The 19,624-nt window shown below is 38.4% G+C and overlaps 1 protein-coding gene across 2 annotated transcripts in view; it reads right to left on the bottom strand.

Moving 5' to 3' along the window:
* The window catches only part of LOC307006877 (uncharacterized protein), a 29,247-nt gene extending 15,261 nt beyond the window's left edge, over positions 1 to 13,986 (bottom strand). Inside the window, exons 1-3 of one of the 2 annotated variants that reach the window (XM_079628327.1) lie at positions 13,875 to 13,986; positions 12,019 to 12,104; positions 11,840 to 11,934 (exon numbers count right to left, since the gene is read on the bottom strand). In XM_079628327.1, coding sequence (XP_079484453.1) covers positions 11,840 to 11,934; positions 12,019 to 12,104; positions 13,875 to 13,884 — 191 coding nt within the window. In that variant the 5' untranslated portion in view covers positions 13,885 to 13,986. Of the gene's footprint in view, positions 1 to 11,839; positions 12,105 to 13,874 lie in introns of both variants that reach the window. The other variant, XM_079628326.1, reaches the window with a different exon arrangement.
* Positions 13,987 to 19,624: the final 5,638 nt, after the last annotated feature.

Below are 19,624 nucleotides of genomic sequence, written 5' to 3'. Positions count from 1 at the left end.
TATCAATATGCGGGAGACTCCCGGAACTTCCAGGAGGCTATTTTTTTGCAACAGCGCGAACTAATTCGGAATATTTTAAAGGCGTAACAGCTGATGAAAAAGCAGAGACGATTGTAGACGAAAATTAAGAGAGATTTTATCTTATTTTTTATTTTATGCAAAACATTTTCGTCTCGTCTTTTTTCGTCAACAATAATGCATGTTAATTTAGTCTTAGTCAGCGTTTTTGAACAGTAGTGCAGTCTCGTCATCGTCTCGTCTTAGTCATGGAAAAAAAAGTCGTTGACGAACATATTTCGTCTCGTCTCGTCTGACGAAATTAACACTACACTCCAGGGTCTAGGGTGCTTGTTTCTTAGTGTGCGCATGGTCTTCATACAGAACAGGCATTTGTCATATGGCGCCGTGGGTATATGGTTCCCAATAAGTCTTGACGCAGCTCGAGTTCTCTTGAAAGGGAATGTCTCAGGTTACGTATGTAACCCTGGTTCCCTGAGAGGGAACGAGACGCTGCGTCGCCTTGCCATACTCCGTGCTGGTCCTGGTCGATGACGTCACCAGCCTATGACGTCTCATTTTTCCATTGGACTGATTATACACGTGCTTCACGACACAATCACGCAGGACGTTCCCAATCCGTCTTGACGCAGCATCTCGTTCCCTCTCAGGGAACCAGGGTTACATATGTAACCTGAGACATTGAAGTCTACTCCAGCTATTTTATTGACCTCTTTCCGCGGTTGAAAAACACTGATTGGTCGATATTATGTATGAGGCATATACATTTCGGTAAGTTGTAGGCTACTGTATCTTTCAACACACGTTACACATTGATCATTCGCTAAGTGGCGCTACAATAACAGACTTTGAAAAGTGTCAGTTTATTCTCTCTATTGCGTAATTTGCCGCGGCTCGTTGAGAACTGGTAGCAAATAAATTCAAGTGAAACAGTCAAACGAATTCATAATCCTCAATACTGAAATTACAGTACAAATTTAGAACTGAAACAAATCTAGGCTTCTATTATTGCAGCAAATTTAAGCAAAGTATGGCTAAATGTTAACATTGTGTGCCCAGTTTTTCTATAGGCTAATTTAGAAAGGTTATTTTTATTTGTTAGGCCTAGATTTATGAACTGAAACATAAAAGTAAAATAAATTCAACTAAATGATCTTAAATGAAAACATTGTCAGGACTTGCTAACCGGTGTTAGTCGGCAGCATTTGTGTTTTAGCATTAATTAATATTTAAATAGTCGTACAGTAGGTTGATTAGCATAATTTTCTTTATTAAATAAAGAAAACATTTCAACATAAAACATTGCAATAGAAAAATGTCACATCAATGAGGCTTTGCGTAAACATAAGATGTTAAGCTCAAGCTCATAAGACAGCGTTCAGATGTTAGCTGTGTGGTCAATGCTTCAACGTGTGCGTCGTGAAGCTTCAAGCGTTCTGAGTTCAAATGTCAGTTCTAACCTCATAATATTGTTTGTAGTTTAAAAGGTTATTTGTCAAACAATAAAAACTTCTGAAATGTTAATTTATTGATTCAAAACACTTTTCAGTGCTTTGTTATTCATTGTCTGTTATTTTTTATTAATAGGCGTTTAACATTGAAGCCTATAGTATAGGCCTACATGCTGTTAACCGATGTTGGCCCACAGTATTTATGTTTTACCGTTCTTAATACTTAAAAAGGTAACAGATTATTAAAATCAAGATCGTTTCTCTGCGGGTCTCTTCCCGTCCACACTTAAGGTGTACGTGGCTGCCATTGCGGCGGTCAATGCACCACCAAGTGATGGGCCTTTGGGGAGGCACCAACTGGTCATACTATTTCTCCATGGTACATGGAGGATGAGACCGACAGTCAGGTCCAGGGTTCCTTCCTGGGACCTGGCGGTGATTCTCGAAGGGCTATCCCTGGCTCCCTTCGAACCCCTCCATTCGGCTTCGCCTAGGACCTCACGTTCAAGATAGCCTTTCTCTTAGCTATTTCTTAAAATATTAAGAGAGTGGGAGATGTCCAAGCCCTGGCACTAACGCCAGCTTGCTTGGGGTTTTGCCCCCCGGCAGAGTTAAGGCCATCCTGCACCCGAGACCCAGCTATGTGCTTTAAGTGCATTCTAACATGTCTAGGTCCATGGTCCTGCGAGCATTTCATCCTCCAACCTCATGTGTCGGCAGAAGAAGAGAGGTTCCTTTGCTCTGCCAGTCAGGGTTCAGTGTATTTACCTTGAGAGGTCCTCTTCTTCGAGGAGGTCGGACCTACTGTTAGTGTGTTTTGGGTCACCTAATAAGGGGCTCCCGGCATCCAAACAAACCATAAGTAGGCTTACAAGGTGCGCAATTTGCCTTCACCTTTGGCCGTAAGGGCCAACAGAGGCATGCGTCTTTAGCAGAGGCATTTTACAGAGGCATGGCGTCTCTGTAATTTTAACAGAGGCATGGCGTCCTCTAGGGCCCTCCGTTCGGGAGTGCCCCTCCAGGAGATCTGTGAGGCAGCCGGTTGGGCTACCCCGCACACTTTCATCAGTTTTTATTGTCTTCACCTCCTTAGTGCGTCTGGCGCACGAGTGCTCTCGTCCTAGCTTAAAGGCCATGTTGCAGGTTAACCATCACTGTCGATTAATGGGTACATAAATCACTCAAGATATGTATATAATTTTTAAAATGTCTCAAAAATGGTCTTAAATACCAGTTTTTTACGTTTTTGGTATTAACGTTTTTTTTACGCAATTCGGCGATGACGTCACGTTGGGGAGAAGTGGAGGAAAGGTAGCCTGATGGCCGTCAAAGCCGATGAAATGCATGGTCCGATGAGAATGAGTGGAGAGTTGGTGAAGTGTCCTGGTGAGTTGCTATCATTTAGCAACGCAGCAATGAGATAACGACACATATTTTTTTTACTGTCATTGAATAGCACCGAGTGAAAAATCAACGTTTTCTTTATAGTGGCAGTGATCATGACGTTAGTTCAGATAAGTACCGGTAACTTTGTCATAGTACTGGTAAACTTTGTCTTTGTCATCTATAAATAGAAGGCATCGTGCTAGCTATATGGGCATTTCTAAGCGTTTATTTCTTCCTCCGGTGAAAATGTTGTTGCAAACGTAGCCGCCGCGTGTCTATCGCGGTGTTTGGCAGGTGCTTGTGCCGGCGGTGCCTTCCCATGGAAACTGCGTTTTTGTGTACCTGTAGCCTGTAGGGCAGTGAGTGTGTTTTGGTCGCTGGTCGAGGAGCTCACCCCGCGACCAGATGTGACTGAATGCTGAATGCATGCTGCCTGAATCCGTTTGTGCTGAAGACAGCATTCAGGCAGGATCATGGTCCCCTTCAAGCCAGCACGCACGAGTATGTTAATTGTTTGTTTACTTTTTTCACAAAGTCTTATGAACCAACTTAAACAGTTATAGGTAACTATAGATGTGTTGTATAGACAATGATCATGTTCTATAATCTGCGCTATCTGAATACTCTCGTCTACTACTCGTCTCTCTTGTCACTCTCAACGCTCTCAAGGCAGGCTTTGGTAAACTCTCTCCCCAAGGTGACGTCATGGAATGCGTTGTGGCGGAAAGGAGAACCGTTGCCGCTGTAAGATAGTACCTACTTTTTCGTATTATATTCCGTTTTGTGATACCCAACAACATAAAATACCATGGATAACAGTTTAAATGGTCATTACCAACAAGCAAATTGCACAAATTCGTTGAAAAATTAAACATGCAACACGGCCTTTAAGTGCCTGAGATCAGCTTCACTCTAGGACAGGCGTTTTCGGTGCGTGGCCTAGTGGGTATTCATTCCCCAAAGAGTCGTTTTCAACGACGCAGTGCGAGTTCCCTACGAAAGGGAACGTCTCGGGTTACGACTGTAACCCTTGTTCCCTGAGGAGGGAACGAGACACTGCGTCGTCTTGCCACGCCCCTTAACGCCTGGGAGCGGCTTGCTTCATTGCGAGGCTAATGTGTGTGTGCGCCGGCGACACTTTTATGCATCCGGTTATGCCGTCACATGTTACATCACGACGCAACACCAATCAGGATTGGATTAGTTTCATTCATACTTCAGAGGCGTACACTTAGGGAGCGTCCCCAAAAAGTCGTTTTCAACGACGCAGTGTCTCTACCCTCCTCAGGGAACAAGGGTTACAGTCGTAACCCGAGACGTTTCCCTGTCTGTGTCTGTTACCATGGACACTGATCACCTTCCTCACAGCTGCCTGTCATTTGTGTTAATCATCACTGTGTATTTAGTTCCTGCCTGTATTCTGGTCATTGTCCGATATTGTTCGTGTGTTCACACACTGTCTCACCTGTTCCTGTTATTTGCCCTTTGGTAAAGTTTTCTATTATTAAAGAAATAGTTTGAACTACTTTCATCTCCGTCTTCCTTGCTACGAGACGTGACAGCCAGATTGTTGACAAACACACTGCTCAAACATTCTAACTCTACAAAACCAGTTAAAACAACTGGATTGAACACTTCAATTGATTTTTTTTATGATTTTTTTTAAAATAGGTAGCTACAATATTTATAATTGAATTAAGATAGTGCCTATTTGGACACATCAAGAGATTTATTCTGAAATGAATGTTGCTTTTGCCTGCTCCGTATCATCAGGCTGGCTATCTGACATCTCCATATGAAAGACAGGACATTAACACCTTGTCCTGCCCCCCCCCCCCACGATAAAGCCACTTCCCCTCCAAACTCCCCACAGGCTCTGAGAGGAGCGTCTGAGACAAAGAGAAGTCGCAATTCACACTTGACATTAGCATTATTAAAGTGTAGATAATGAAGGAATTAAAACATTTAGGCTACATGTAGTAATATTTCTATCATAAAAAAAGTTTATTAGGCTAACTAAATATTTAATTATTTCAATAGGCTAATTGAAGATTTAAAATGCTATTAGGCCAGCTTTTTCCAAGCAAAACGAAATATAAACTTTAAATTCATGTTAATTTGTTATCATAAAAAAAAAAAATTCAACTCATTATTCAATATTCATTTCCACAGGAACCTTTGGATCCTTAGTTAAAACCAGGGTGCGATTTGTGAATTAAGCAAATTAGAAATTAAGATTTTTTTTTTTTTTTCAAATAAATCTCGAACCACAGTTGGTATTTCGTGCTGCTGTTAAACTAAAGAACAATGATAGACCTAGAATGTACATTTCCTGAAGAAAATGTGAGGCAAAATTCGGCACGGTTGCTAGGGTAGTTTGGGTGGTTACCAAAGCGTTTCTATATGGTTGCTAGGGTGTTCTGGCAGCGAACTATAACGCACATACCGTATTTTCCGGACTATAAGTCACACTTTTTTTCATAGTTTTGCTGGTCCTGCGACTTATAGTCAGGTGCGACTTATATATCAAAATTAATTCCTACTGACTGAGATGAATTAAGAGAAAACATTACCGTCTACAGCCGCGAGAGGGCGCTCTAGTTAGCGGAGTTGTTCAGAAGCGACACCGAGTGGCTCCGCTTGATTTAAAAAACAACACATATTAGCGCTAGATCGTCTCTTATTTAATAACAAACTAAATAAATACTCTGCTAGTTAACTGGAGATGTTTTATTTATTTGTATTAGGTACATCCTCATAATGTTTCAAAAAGTGGTTGGGAACAATATCGATCCTGAAAAAAAGTGGTGGGGACATGTCCCTCATGTCCCACCCGCAAATGCGGCCTATTAAGCCTATGGTTCATTCACATTCAGAATGAAGAGCAATGGGTCAACCCATCTGCTAGCGATGGGGGGCTGAGACTGAGAAGCTACATGGAGCTACATGGATAAAAAATAAAATATATAAAAAAAGGTAGGCTTTGTGTAGCGTTGACAGGTCAAAGTCCTAAAGTCTTCAGATGGGTACAATGGCCGTTTTTAACTTAATTTTTGCAAAGAAATGTAGTGTTTCAAAACTGTACAGCAGCCATAGCATATTAACATCATGAGCCAAGTAATATTGTTTAACACCAATTACCAGTTTGCACATTCAAATTCTTATGTATCTCAAAAAAGAGGAATTTAATTATTTGTATATGTCCAGAGTTCAGATAGCTTTACTGCTTGAAAGTCCTTGTAAAGTTTAAAATAAACTGTTGTCTTTCCCTGTATGAGTGAGCATCAGCCATGAGTCGCATTGGAGTGACGTCAACTACCCTCTTCGATTGATTGGTTAGAGGAGGAGCTGTCAATCTAGAACTAGTGGACCAATGGTGACGCTTAAGTGACGCCCTAATGTACATGAGACTCGAACTGCAACATTTGGAAGAGCAAGCGCAGAACACGGAAAGAAGAGCGAAGAGAAAAACAGCACAAGCGTCCAAGAAAATTAAATAATAGCAGAAAATGCAAGAGAGCACAAATTACAGACAAATAAAACCAAGAAAAACATAATTTTAAAGGAAACATTAACATAAGTTTAAGTTTCGTGCAAAATAATTTTGAATGTGTTTAAAGTTTTTATTCATGCTTGTTATTTTTTAATTCATGCTTATTTTGATCCGTGACCACGTTGTTTGCTATTCTGATCATTAGGGCCCAAGCCTTGAAAAGGCGAAGGCCCTATTGTTTTTCTTAGGATTATTATTTATTATTATTATTATTTTACTACCTTTTGGGCACTTTTGGGGGCCTTAACGTGCTCAAAAACTCTTGAAACTTTGCACAAATGTCGAAGCTGGTACCCGGGCATGGCAGGGGGGCTCGGCAGCGCCCCCTGGAATGGGATTCAAAAACATGTCCATATATAAAACACGCTTGCATGGAATAATATGAAACTCGGTACACATATAGATCTCATCGGGCCGAACAACTTTCGTGCTCTAAGTTTTACGCCAGTCCAACAGGAAGTCGGCTATTATGGGTTGTATGGAAACGCATGTTCTGGCATTTGAAACACTTCTCCTAGAGAATTCATCCGATGACCACGAAACTCGGTGTGCATGAAGCCAAGACATGGAGGATGAAAAATTGCCAGGGGATTTTTGATATCTCGAACGGTTTGGCCGTGGCGAGGAAACAAATTTATGGCGAATATTGGAAACAGGAAGTGTGTTATAACATCCTCATACATTAATTGATCTTGATGAAACTTCAGCAGTGTGTTTGCTGTAAGAGGCCGATCACATGGATGTGACTATTGTGAGTCAAAGTTATAGCGCCACCAACTGGCAGCAGGAAGTGTGTCACTTTCAAGATACTTTTGACACAAGAGGGGGGGGGGGGGGGGTAGTTTTACCTACAGTCACAAAAATCTATATATATATTCTTCTCCTTGAGCCAGACAACTTTCTAATTTACAGTCATTAGCTCATACCAACAGAATAGGCCAGAATAGGGCTATTTAATAAAAATCAAGTCATACATAGGGCTATACTGCCCTCTAGTGATGTATGACAGTCAATGCCAGCATGAAAGGTCTAAATGAGATCAAAATAGTTCAGACATAAATATATATTTATTAGGGTGACTGTGTGAGGATATTTTCCCACCGGTTAATCGACGTGTGACACCGGCGGGAGCTTTTAAATCGCTAACTAAAAAGCGAAAGTAAGTACTGGACGTCCAGTAGGAATGAACTAAAACACATTCACTCTGTTCTGCTCGTTCCTCGCCGTGAACGCGTTATTGCTTGAATTGCGAGTTCAATAGCCTATTATTCTTAATGGAAAACAACAAAACAGTACAATGACAGATTCGCTTAAATAGTCGTTTTTACACAAAATATTCCGTCATCATCTTTTCAGTCAGCTCTTCACCCATGATGATTAATGAAATTGGACAGATCTTTGCTGCGACTCTCGTTCAACTCACGATTTATTAAGCGGACACGTTCAGGTTTTAATAGGTTAGTGCCCGTTCTCTAACTAAACTAAATTATTTTAACACACACACACACACACACACACACACACACACACACACACACACACACGTGCATTGCAATCTCAAATCGACGGTGGAGCGCGATGATATATTTAAATCTGTATATTGTAGCCTAATATCTGTACCTAGTCACACCCCTACTCTTATTAAATGTATGCTTCATATTTCATTTTTAATTTCTAAATTTGATCAATAAATTAAATTATTTAGAATAATAAGACACTATAGGGACACCCTGTGGCTGATCAAATTAAATATTTTAAACTGAAAAATAACAATGCATTAAATAATGTTATGAGATTGTTTTAAATATAAGTTAATTAACGATCGTTGGAAAGAATGATAGGCTATACTTTTGAACATTACACTAAACCTCCTTTAGGTGTCGCCAGGCGACCATCTTAATGAGCGAGTCATTGATTCATTCGTTCAAACGAGTCGTTCGAACGACTGAGTCATTCATGAATGAGACAGATGTCTATTGATTGATCATTGAATCTTTGAGTCAAGTGATTCTTTCAAAATGCGGAATCATTCACTAATGAAAAAACACTGTGAGATGTGCGATGGTTCTGCTGTGATCTTTGTTTAACTATTTTCACTGCTGAAACAGAACAAAAACAGGAACATTGCATCTAAAGTGTAAGTGACTCATTTTATGCATTTATTGAACTGTTGTATGAAATCAATGTCACATTTTCAATTGTGATGGTGGTATTCATGAAAAGAGGACTCGTCGTGTGAGGTTGCTTAACTGTATCATATGTTAGAAAATATGAAAACGCCCCATTTTTAAATTGTTCACTGTGATTATTTTGTGAGTGCTTTGCAACATTGTTACCGTGAGTAATGTATTTATAATGCACTATCGATAGCAGCTTACAATAAATGTTATAATCAGGATTTTGTTTCTTTTTTCCCCATGTTCTAATCAGGTTGGGCAAGTAAAATTACCTTTGTCTCAACCGTGCGCTTTTTAGTTTCATGATTTGGCTCTATAGTTCGGGGTGGATTGCTTGAATTGTGAGTTCAATAGCCTATTGTTCTTACAGTAAATGAAATCGGACTCCTGCTGCTGATCTTTGCTGCTTAAAATAAACAGATTACTGCTCTGTTTGAGGACAAGAAATCAAAACCAATGCAATATGATGAATGTCCAAAAGATGGCACCGACAGACTGTTTTTAAATGAGGTTGGATACATTTTTACACACATACCGGTATATATATATATATATATATATATATATATATATATATATATATAAAAAAATTCTTATATGTGCCCTCGATGCGCACTTTTGCAGAACCCACAATGATGCAAGCTCTAAAGCAGACTTCTTCTCGACAGTCAAAGCGGAGTTACGTTATTGCCCGTCGTGCACAGGAACCCTAAAGGCACCGGGGTGGCGTTTTTTTATATATATATATATATATATAAATATAGCTGCAAGCAGCGATGGAGGGCCCAAGCCGGTGGCGGAGGCACCGGGGTGGTGGTGCCACCGGCTTGGGCCCGTAATCGCTGCTTGCAGCTATATTTTTGCATTATTTCTTTCAGTTTGTGCAATATATTTGCACATGTGTTTTTACATTTTTAAAATCAGGCTTATTATTTTTTGATCCGTGGCCGCAATACACTTGGCAGGATATTGATCCCATAAACAAGCACTACTTACCATGTAAATAATCTGAGTTTGTGTTAATCACGTTTATTGTTTGTATTTCTCTTCGATAAAATCTCTAATTTTATCGGGTTTGTCTCGGGTCGGGTTTTTCTTTTAAAAAAGTTCACTTTAATACCCGTCGGGTTCAGCGGATCGAATTTGGATCGGATCGGGTACAGATTTTAGAACCTGAGAAGACCTCTACTTTGCGGGCTGTAATCTAAAGCGTTACCCACAAATCTTCATTACATCTGAAAAAGTACACACATTAAAGAGTAAAGTACTAATCATTTATTTACTTGGTAACACTTTAGATTACAGCCCGGATTAGTACTGCGTAATTAAAATTAAATTACAGTGTAACTTTTGGTAATTACAGTGTACCTATGAAGTACTTACGTGTAAGAATAGGGGAACAATATGTAAAGTTTTGGGAATAAAGGGGTAACAACCAGGAAAATAACAAATTATTTAGGCAAATTATTTATACTGTAAGTATTTTAGAACTACGGGGTACTTATACTATAATACAATCGTACTTTTGGGAGCAATTTAGCGAGTAGGCTACATACACGGCACCTTTTTGTAATAATAGTGTACAAATACACAAAGGCTTTTTTACCAGTGCATTTATAAAGTAGGCTAATTTGTTATTATTGCAAAGGTGCACTGATTAAGTTGTTTCAAGGCAAGTAAAACTATTGCAACTTTTTTTTTTTTTTTTTTTTATGCTGGGGAAATATACTCTTCCATGTAGTTACAGGGTAAGTATGACATTGCGGGCCGTAAATTAAAGTGGTGCTTCTTACCCTCTTGTTTCATGTAGTTACAGCGTAAGTACAATAAAAACACATGTATACACACAATCTGATATCACTTGGAAAACTTTATTTGAAAAACAACTTATTTCAAAACGGATTTACAACACTTTGCTTCTCTTGCTTGGTTTCCTCCTCCTCGTGTTCCTCTTCTTCTTTTTCTTTCTTTCCACTGATGAATCTTAAGAAGGAATCCCATGTCTCTTGCTATTCTGTATTATGTGTTAAAAGAAAATACAGTACAGAAATGTCCTCACCATTTACTCATCTTTTACCCTCATGTCAGATATGCATCCGAGATGTATATGAATTTCCTTCTTCAGATTAACACAAACAAAAGTTTTTAGAAAAATAAATAATCTCTGTGAATGCATAACGCAAGCTCATGTGTTCCTAAAAGTTGACATCAAACAGCGCATACAGCAATAACTACAGTAATCCATACGACCCCAATGGATGAACCAATGTCTTCTGAAGTGAGATAAGTGTTTGTAAGAAAAATACCAAATAGTTTAAATGTTTAAACCGTAGACTATCGCTTCCGACCAATTTTCTTTTAATACAGAATACAGAATAGCAAAATACTCCTTCTTAAGATTAGACTAATCAATGGAATGATAGAAAAAGAAGAGGAACAAGAGGAGGAAGCCATGCAAGAGAAACAAAAAAGGACAAAACTTACTTTCTGTCAGGACTTTAGTATTTGAAATGAAAAGTTGATTAAAAAAATGAATAAAGAATAATAAGTGTATGTTGTAAATCTGTTTTGAAATAAGTTGTTTTTCAAATAAAGTTTTCCAAGTGATATCAGATTGTGTGTATAGCCTACATGTGTTTTTATTGTACTTACGCTGTAACTATGAAACAAGAGGGTAAGAAGCACCACTTTAATTTACGGCCCGCAATGTCACACTTACATTGTAACTACATGAAACAAGAGTATATTTCCCCAGCATTAAAAAAAAAAAAGTTGCAATAGTTTTACTTGCCTTGAAACAACTTAATCAGTGCACCTTTGCAATAATAACAAATTAGCCTACTTTATAAATGCACTGATATATACCCCGTAATTTGAAAAAAGCATGTATTTGTATGCACTATTATTACAAAAAGGTGCAGTGTACTCGCTAAATTGCTCCCGAAAGTAAGATATTATAGTATAATAACCCACAGTTCTAAAATACTTACAGTATAAATAATTTGTTATTTTCCTGGTTGTTACCCCTTTATTCCCAAGACTTTACATATTGTTCCCCTATTCTTACACGTAAGTACTTTATAGGTACACTGTAATTGCCGAAAGTTACACTGTAATTTCGGTTTAATTACGCAGTACTTTCCGGGCTGTAATCTAAAGCGTTACCATTTACTTCAATTCACTTATTCCAAATATAAAAAAGTACTTAGTGTACCTTCAAGGCAGATAAACAAGTGAAGTTGACCTCTCCTAACCTGCGCAGACTGGCAAAGTCCTGTTTTTTATAATAATCGAGTAGTAGCATAGTCCTCTCTCTGCATCTGCGTCCATCCACCTCAAAGTTCTCGTCCTGTAGGGTAGCAGTAATAATTTCACCCACCCTTGCCCAGATCCGGCCTGACTCTTTAGAAGTGAAGGGGTTCTGTGCTATCACCTCACGTAGGAGCAGGATGTCATGACGTGCTGAAAATCGCACCTGACGTTTACGAGGATTAGAAGAAGGTCCTGCAAGAGAGAAACCTGCATATGGACAGAAAGATATGAGAGACTTAAGTAAAATCTAGGCGCTGGATTTTTAAACATTTACAATGCATATAAATCTGTGAATATTCTTTCATATACTGTATCAGCATTAATATAACTTAGTAACACTGTTATTATAGTGAGGATAAAATTATAGTCCGTACACATTTATTTTCTTATGGTGTGTTCAAGTCATGTAGAAAAGATCGCATTTACCAGTTGAATGCAGATAAACACCACCACAGTCATGTACAAGTGGTAAGCTAGGCATTTTGTTGCCTTCACGTCGGAGTTATTGTAAATACGAGTTTCCTGGTTAAAATTTGGATTTCAACACCCTCTCATGTCATATTTACCACTGGGAAGCTCGGGGATCATTTTGATACCCAAGTTCCCGAGTTAGGCGTGCCATAAACATTAAACATGGCGGAGGGGATAACGATTGTTGCTGTGACTGGTATTCTTTATTAGTTATTTAACAACAGGTACATTGCCTTATCTTGAAATTAAAGTAATGCATATTTACATAGGCTATATGAATAATTATTTGAAGCACATTGTATTGAAATTCCAGAATAATCAGCAAGCTATCTAGATAGCATGGTGAATGTTTATTGTTGTCAATGAATGGGAGGCTATATAATTTTGGCTTTAATAAGCATTCTACAAAATAGGCTTCAGAAGTGGGGAAATAAAAAAATATCCAATAGCACAAGCAGCATTTATTTAAGCCCCAATCTTATTTGTCTATAAATTTAATTTATTGGCTTTTTTTATTTATAACAAAATATGCTAATTCCCTGCACAAAATATAATAGCATTGTAATATACAATTTTTATGTTTTTAATTCTAATTTATGAAGACACTGTAAACTTTATCATAGTGGCTTCATAAATTAGAATTAAAAACATTAAAATTGTGTAGGCCTAGTTCATTAAGAGAATGTGCACCGCCATCTTGCTCAGACGAAAGTAATTTAAACCACCTGACCTGACGTCCTAATCACGATTCCCTAACTCATAAAATACGAAATTCCCAGGAGGACTTGAATGCATTATTGGTCCAATAGTAGCCTATGGCACAGACTTTTACTAGTAAAGAAACACAACTGTAATTATATTGTCTATGCGTTATTCTTCATTGTGTCAAGTCACCTTTATTTAGCGCTTTATAGACTAACGTTACTGTTTCAAAGCAGCTTTACAGTGATAACGGGAAATTAAAGCAACAAATATTGTTTTGGCTGTACAGCAGCTCTTGAAGAAAGTCATTGTCCAGTAAGTTCAACGTTGATTAATTTCCGTTGTAAAAATCATAGTTATCTGGAGAAAACAGATCATCATTCAGCTCAGTTGGGTTCTCTGTGTCAATTTTGTCTTTGTGCATAACTATTTAGAGTTTTGACAATTATTTTTTACTAACATGTTACTTTTAATAAGACAAATACACAGTTTTCTATAACAAATAGCGTCATGGTGCCTTTATTGACTACTGACACAGCAGTGCAGCCTAGGCTTTTACAGCTCGTTAATTGTATGACGTCGCTTATAAGCATCGTAGTGCAATGCAGAAGTAAAATACTAATCTCCGCGCTACAGAGAATCTGAATAAAACAGGTTCTAATGATTATAGAGTCAAGAATAGAATCAATACATTCTATTCTATTCAAACGTTGAATATAATAGATTCTATTCTAGATTTAAGACTACAATCAATAGATTCCTTTCTATTCAAAGGTTGTGTTTTTTCGGCACGGCAGGTCTTACCGCGTTCCATGTCTTCCCGTCTGTATTTGTGTCAGCTGATACGCACAAACTGCTGAGGTCACTGCACACGTCCGCTCACCAGTACAGGTTCCATTCTGACGTGTACCTCAACTTCTCGGGAAATCTGGCATAACTGGAAGATAAATGAATGCAGGTGCACGGTTCATCCTCAAGAGGGCAGAAGATGATCAAATTTTGATTTTGACTTAAAACGGGTGCTACTCCTATCTAAAACAAAATGTTGTCAACTCACCTGCTAAGATACAATTCCAGTTTTCTAGTAAACAATTTTCTAGTGGTTTAGAAATGTTAGGCTATATGAAAATTGTAGCCTTGAACAAAAATACACAAATCCAGTTCTTAAACATTTTACTGATTGACATACTAACACTTAAGGTTCATTAGTTAACTACCTAAGAATGAACAATACATTTTCAGCATTAATTCATCTTAGTTAATATTTATATTAATTTAATGCCATTAAAATCAATGGTTGTATTTGTTAACATAGTTAATGCACTGTATGTGAACTAACATGAAACAATGAACAGCTGGATTTTTATTAACTAACATTAACAAAGATTAATAAATACTGTGACAAATGTATGGCTCATTGTTAGTTCAGGTTAGTAAATACATTAACTAATGTTAACTAAATTAACCTTATTGTAAAGTGGTACCGAAATATCTTAATTTTAAAGCTGTGCAGTCAGCAAATTCTTCTTTTTAGTCAGAACTGAACCAAAACAGTGCCATAATTGTGCCACTAGTGAGCAAATTCAGAAAAACAGTTGTGGCCCATCTGTGAACCTTAGGCCTATGTAATTATTTTATTGTCAAGTTCTGTAACATGCTGATGGTCCATGTGGCTGACAGACCAAAAGCCATTATTTATTTACCCATATTTACACCCGACTTATTTTTTATTTAAAATGTCCATAACAAAATTGATTCACAGCCATTTTTTATTTTTAACAGAAGTGTGCTGATATTGGTAGTGGTGTTGGAATCTATCTATAACATTCAAATTTAATATATTCTTTACAAGTACATGTGAATGTGTATGGTCTCCATAGTCGCATCGGGGGTCGGTTCAGGGAAAACAGGAAGTTCTTGGCCAACCTCCGTGGTCGCATCAAGGCAGACAGGGAGTTCAAGGATGGCTGGGCTCTGGGACAGTAACAAACGCTGGAGTGGATTCTTAAACTGAAGCGCAATGCACGGCCCAAACACACCAAATTGCCATCGCCGTAACAGGGAGTACAGTTGTCAGTGGGACCACCTCTGAGACCTCCAGACTTGATGCCACTGCAGAGATACCGGCTGCATGGGCGGAGTGTCTTCTAGGCTAGATGCCAGTCTCAAACACCTAGGGGTTACCTTAATGGCATCATGTGCAAAGTTCATGACGCCCGGGAACACTGACGCTCTGGCGTAACACCCATGATGGCTGTAGACTCCAGCACGGCGTTCATGTCGGCTGGGGACTCTGGTGTGGCGACCATGATGGTTGGGGGTATCATATTTAAACTGCCTAACTAGTACATTATGTTGATCCTTGAACAATTTTTGCTGACATTCTTAAAAATACCAGCACAAAGAAACAAACTAAATAACTGTAAGATCACTGCATTTGACACTTACACTTTCTCTGCCTCTTTACTAATAAAAGAAGACGGATTAATAATGAATTTATTCGTTAATTAGGCTCCCCAGACACAAAATACAACTGAAGCTCCGTACACTGAAGCATTTGAATGATTCTCACTAAATTATTAAAGGTCTGGAGCTCAATTATGCCCAGGTTCACCCCTTTTTGCTCCACAGACAAATTACTGGAATTATCTTGTCAGACAGATGTGTAGTCAGATGTATGTCTTTTCCTCTCTTTTTGTGTCCATCTCTCCGTATCTCATGCTTACTGTCTTCACTATAGCACTGCACCAAATAGACACATTTAAAGACAAACATTCAAGATGGTGTTTTTGAATTAAGTGACTGAGATTGAATTTGTTTTGTTTTGTGTCAGTATCCTCTTTTATTACTATACATTTAAAAAAAATAAGTCTGTTGTCCTTGTTTATATGAAGTAAAAATAACAAAATCTAGATGACCAGGGGGGGTATTCCAGAAAGCAAGGTTAACTTACCGTCAGATAAACCTTGAACTCTTGGTTGTTTAACCCCAAACTTGCTTACTCTGGGTATGTCGGTTCCAAAAAACCTGTGAGGAATTAGTTTAATCAACCTCCTATTGGTAACCCAGAGTTAATGCGTGCGCACGGCGAGTAGCCTACACAAAGACATTTTCAATGGATCGCCGATTTCAGCAGTCGCCATGGAATTATTTGGGGCATGTAGTAAAAATAGACAAGTATTTACTTGTTGGCCTCCATACATTTCTTAATATTTCAGTAGTAATGCACATAATCGGCTAGTAATATGTTGGCTTCTTGTTTTATCAGGTGTAATCCTTCTGGAGCCAGAAGAAGAGTGAGCCAAGTCAAAATGAATCACAAAAACATTCTCCAGCAAGGTAATATTTTCTAAACTTACTAAACTTGTTGCTGACGCCATGTAATTTAGTATTTAATTTAGTTTTCTATGTAGCCAATAGAAATAAGGCTGAGGCCCGTAAAACAGGTGGGGGTGGACTTTTCCTCGGTAAAGGCAAAAGTCCATTTGTAAAAGATCTCGTAGTGCGCTCAGACTTGAGCTAAGTTTCAGAACCAATTCGGTTAGAGCAGTTACAGTGTGTCTATTTGAGATTTGATGAAACAGGTTTATCCCATGGCTTATTTTATAGTTCTGAAATGTCAAGGCATTACACAAAGATAGTGCAGTACAGTGGTGAGTCCAGCTGGAAGCCTGACATGGATCTTATGAGCTCTATTATAAAGTCTTATTACTGGTTCAATAATCTCATTTGTTGTTAGTGACCAAACAGGTAAACAATACGACAAAGTGGACAGAATGATGGCTTGAAGATAGGTTTTGAAATAGAAAGCAAAAATTATGGTCTAATTTTGCTATAAACCATATAAATTTGATTTAACTTTCTGGTTAGGGTTTGAACAAGTTCTTGATAAGTAAGATGTGAGTCAAGATAGACTCCCAAATACTTATATGCTGATACAATTAAAAACGTTTGATTAGAAAAGTGATAGGATTGGACATGGATAGTTGTCTCCTAGATGAATAAAAATACATGCATTGTGTTTTTCTTGACATTAAGTGTTAAATGATTATCTTGCAACCAGTTCTGTAAATGCTGCAGATCCGTGTTAAATTTGTAATTTACAAATTACAAATTTAATGGGGGGGGGGGGGGGGGGGGGGGGGTTGTAATGCATAGATTTAAATATTATATTATATAACAGTGTCATCAGCATATAGCAAAGAACTAGAAAAATTCAAAACACAAGGAAGATCATTAATATTACATAAGGAAAAGTAAAGGACCTAAAATACTGCCCTGTGGAACTCCCATAGAACACACTCGTGGCTGTGATGTTACTGTGCCGATTCTACAGTCTGAGATCTGTCACTTAAATATGATGTAAACATATCTATTGTGGAAGATGACAAATGAAAAGAAAGAAGTTTGTTTAACAGAATTTGATGATTTAATGTATCGAAAGCTTTCTGAAAATCTATGTACAGTATATAACCTCCAGTAATCTGACCCTTGTTTAGAGACGCACGTATTTGCTCATTGAGAAGCAGCAAGCCGACATAGTTGACCGCAAGTGTCGAAAGCCATGCTGGCAATCACTGAGCAGGTTATTATTTTCAAGGTGGTTAATTAGTTTATTATATAATATTTTTTTCAGGCTACTTGAAATGGTTGGTAGAATTGCAATTGGACGGTAATTGGAAATATTAGTTGGATTATCAGATTTAAACATCGGGGTGATCTGGGCGTTTTCCACATGGCAGGAAATACTGATTGTCTAATACACAAATTAACTAAATGATGAAGGAGTGGTATAAGAGTACTGGCATGAGTTTTAAGAAAAGTTATGTTTACATTATTCATAATTCTTGAACAGATGCAATAAAATACTCATTAAAAGAATTAGCAATTTTATCATGATCAGTAAGAAGAGTACCATTTATGTATATTTGTAAACTATTATTATTTTAAATTTTATTTTCACCAGTTATAGATTTCAATGTTCGGCATAATGTTCTTGGATTGGAAACTGTTCGACTAATTTGATTTTCATAATAAGACTGTTTTGCTTTGTATAATTCAAAATTACACTTATTTATAAACTGCTGTGAAAATGACTTAGCTTCAGGTGTTTTTAATAATCTGAAGGCTTTCAAGGAGAGCCTTCTTTTTTAGGAGCTGTAAAATATCAGGAGTTAACCAAGGTACTGTATTTTGTCTAATATGTATTTTACAGGTAGTTGTATATTTTGACGTATTGTCTCCACTCTCCTATGAAATTTGACAGTACATGATCTGGATTTTGCAAAAACATCTCGTTACTCCAATCATCCCTCCATCCATCCATCTTCTTCCGCTTATCCGGGGCCGGGTCGCGGGGGCAGCAGTCTAAGCAGAGACACCAGACTTCCCTCTCCCTAGACACTTCCTCCAGCTCTTCCGGGGGTACACCGAGGCGTTCCCAGGCCAGCCGGGAGACATAGTCTCTCCAGCGTGTCCCTAGGTCTTCCTCGGGGTCTCCTCCCGGTGGGACGTGCCCGGAACACCTCCAGGAAGGCGTTCGGAGGCATCCGGAACAGATGCCCGAGCCACCTCAGCTAACCCCTCTCGATGTGGAGGAGCAGCGACTCTACTCTGAGCTCCTCCCGAGTGACCGAGCTCCTCACCCTATCTCTAAGGGATCGCCCAGCCACTCTACGGAGAAGCTCATTTCGGCCGCCTGTATCCGGGATCTTGTTCTTTCGGTCATGACCAAAGCTCATGACCATAGGTGAGAGTAGAACGAGATTGACCGGTAAATCGAGAGCTTCGCCTGCGCTCAGCTCTTTCTTTACCACGACAGACCGGTATAACGACCGCATTACTGCAGGGGCTGCACCGATCCGTCTGTCAATCTCCCGTTCCATCCTTCCCTCACTCGTGAACAAGACCCCAAGATACTTAACCCTCTAGAGTCTAAGGTGTTTTTGGGGTCCTTGAGATGTTTTGACATGCCCTGATATTTGTATTTTTTTCAGTTGCTTATAAACATATTAATGGCAAAGGTGTAATTACACTCTATTTAGCACGAACATGACTATCATAATATGTGAGCAACATGTATGTACATGTTTGCATTTTTGAGAGAATATTATTTATGCGTGGTTATTCAAAAAAACTCAAACTTAAATGTTCTGATATAAGACCACAAACGACCAACTTCACATATTCCCACAATACTTTTGACTAAGGATCTTGTCGGCTAGAGTATTTACTTCAAAATGATCTGAAAATCATCCGGGCTAATCGTTCACATTAAACAATAGATTGATTTAAATTTGTAAGACACTTTTTGTTTGGAAAGGCATATGCAGGGGGGCGTGAATGATCCAACAAGGTCATGAATAATGTCCTCATTCACACCTGGAGACAAAGAAGACCTGCTAATGCTGCATACTAATGAGCCTTTCACTGAGTGTGTCACTGAGCCACACAGAATGCAAAGAATGCAAAGACAACACACACACACCACACACACATATATATATATATATATATATATATATATACATACATAATACATACATACACACACA

The sequence above is a fragment of the Phoxinus phoxinus genome (genome assembly GCF_949152265.1).
Source record: "Phoxinus phoxinus genome assembly, chromosome: 11".
NCBI lineage: Eukaryota > Metazoa > Chordata > Actinopteri > Cypriniformes > Leuciscidae > Phoxinus > Phoxinus phoxinus.
This window is presented reverse-complemented; position numbering and strand designations above follow the sequence as displayed.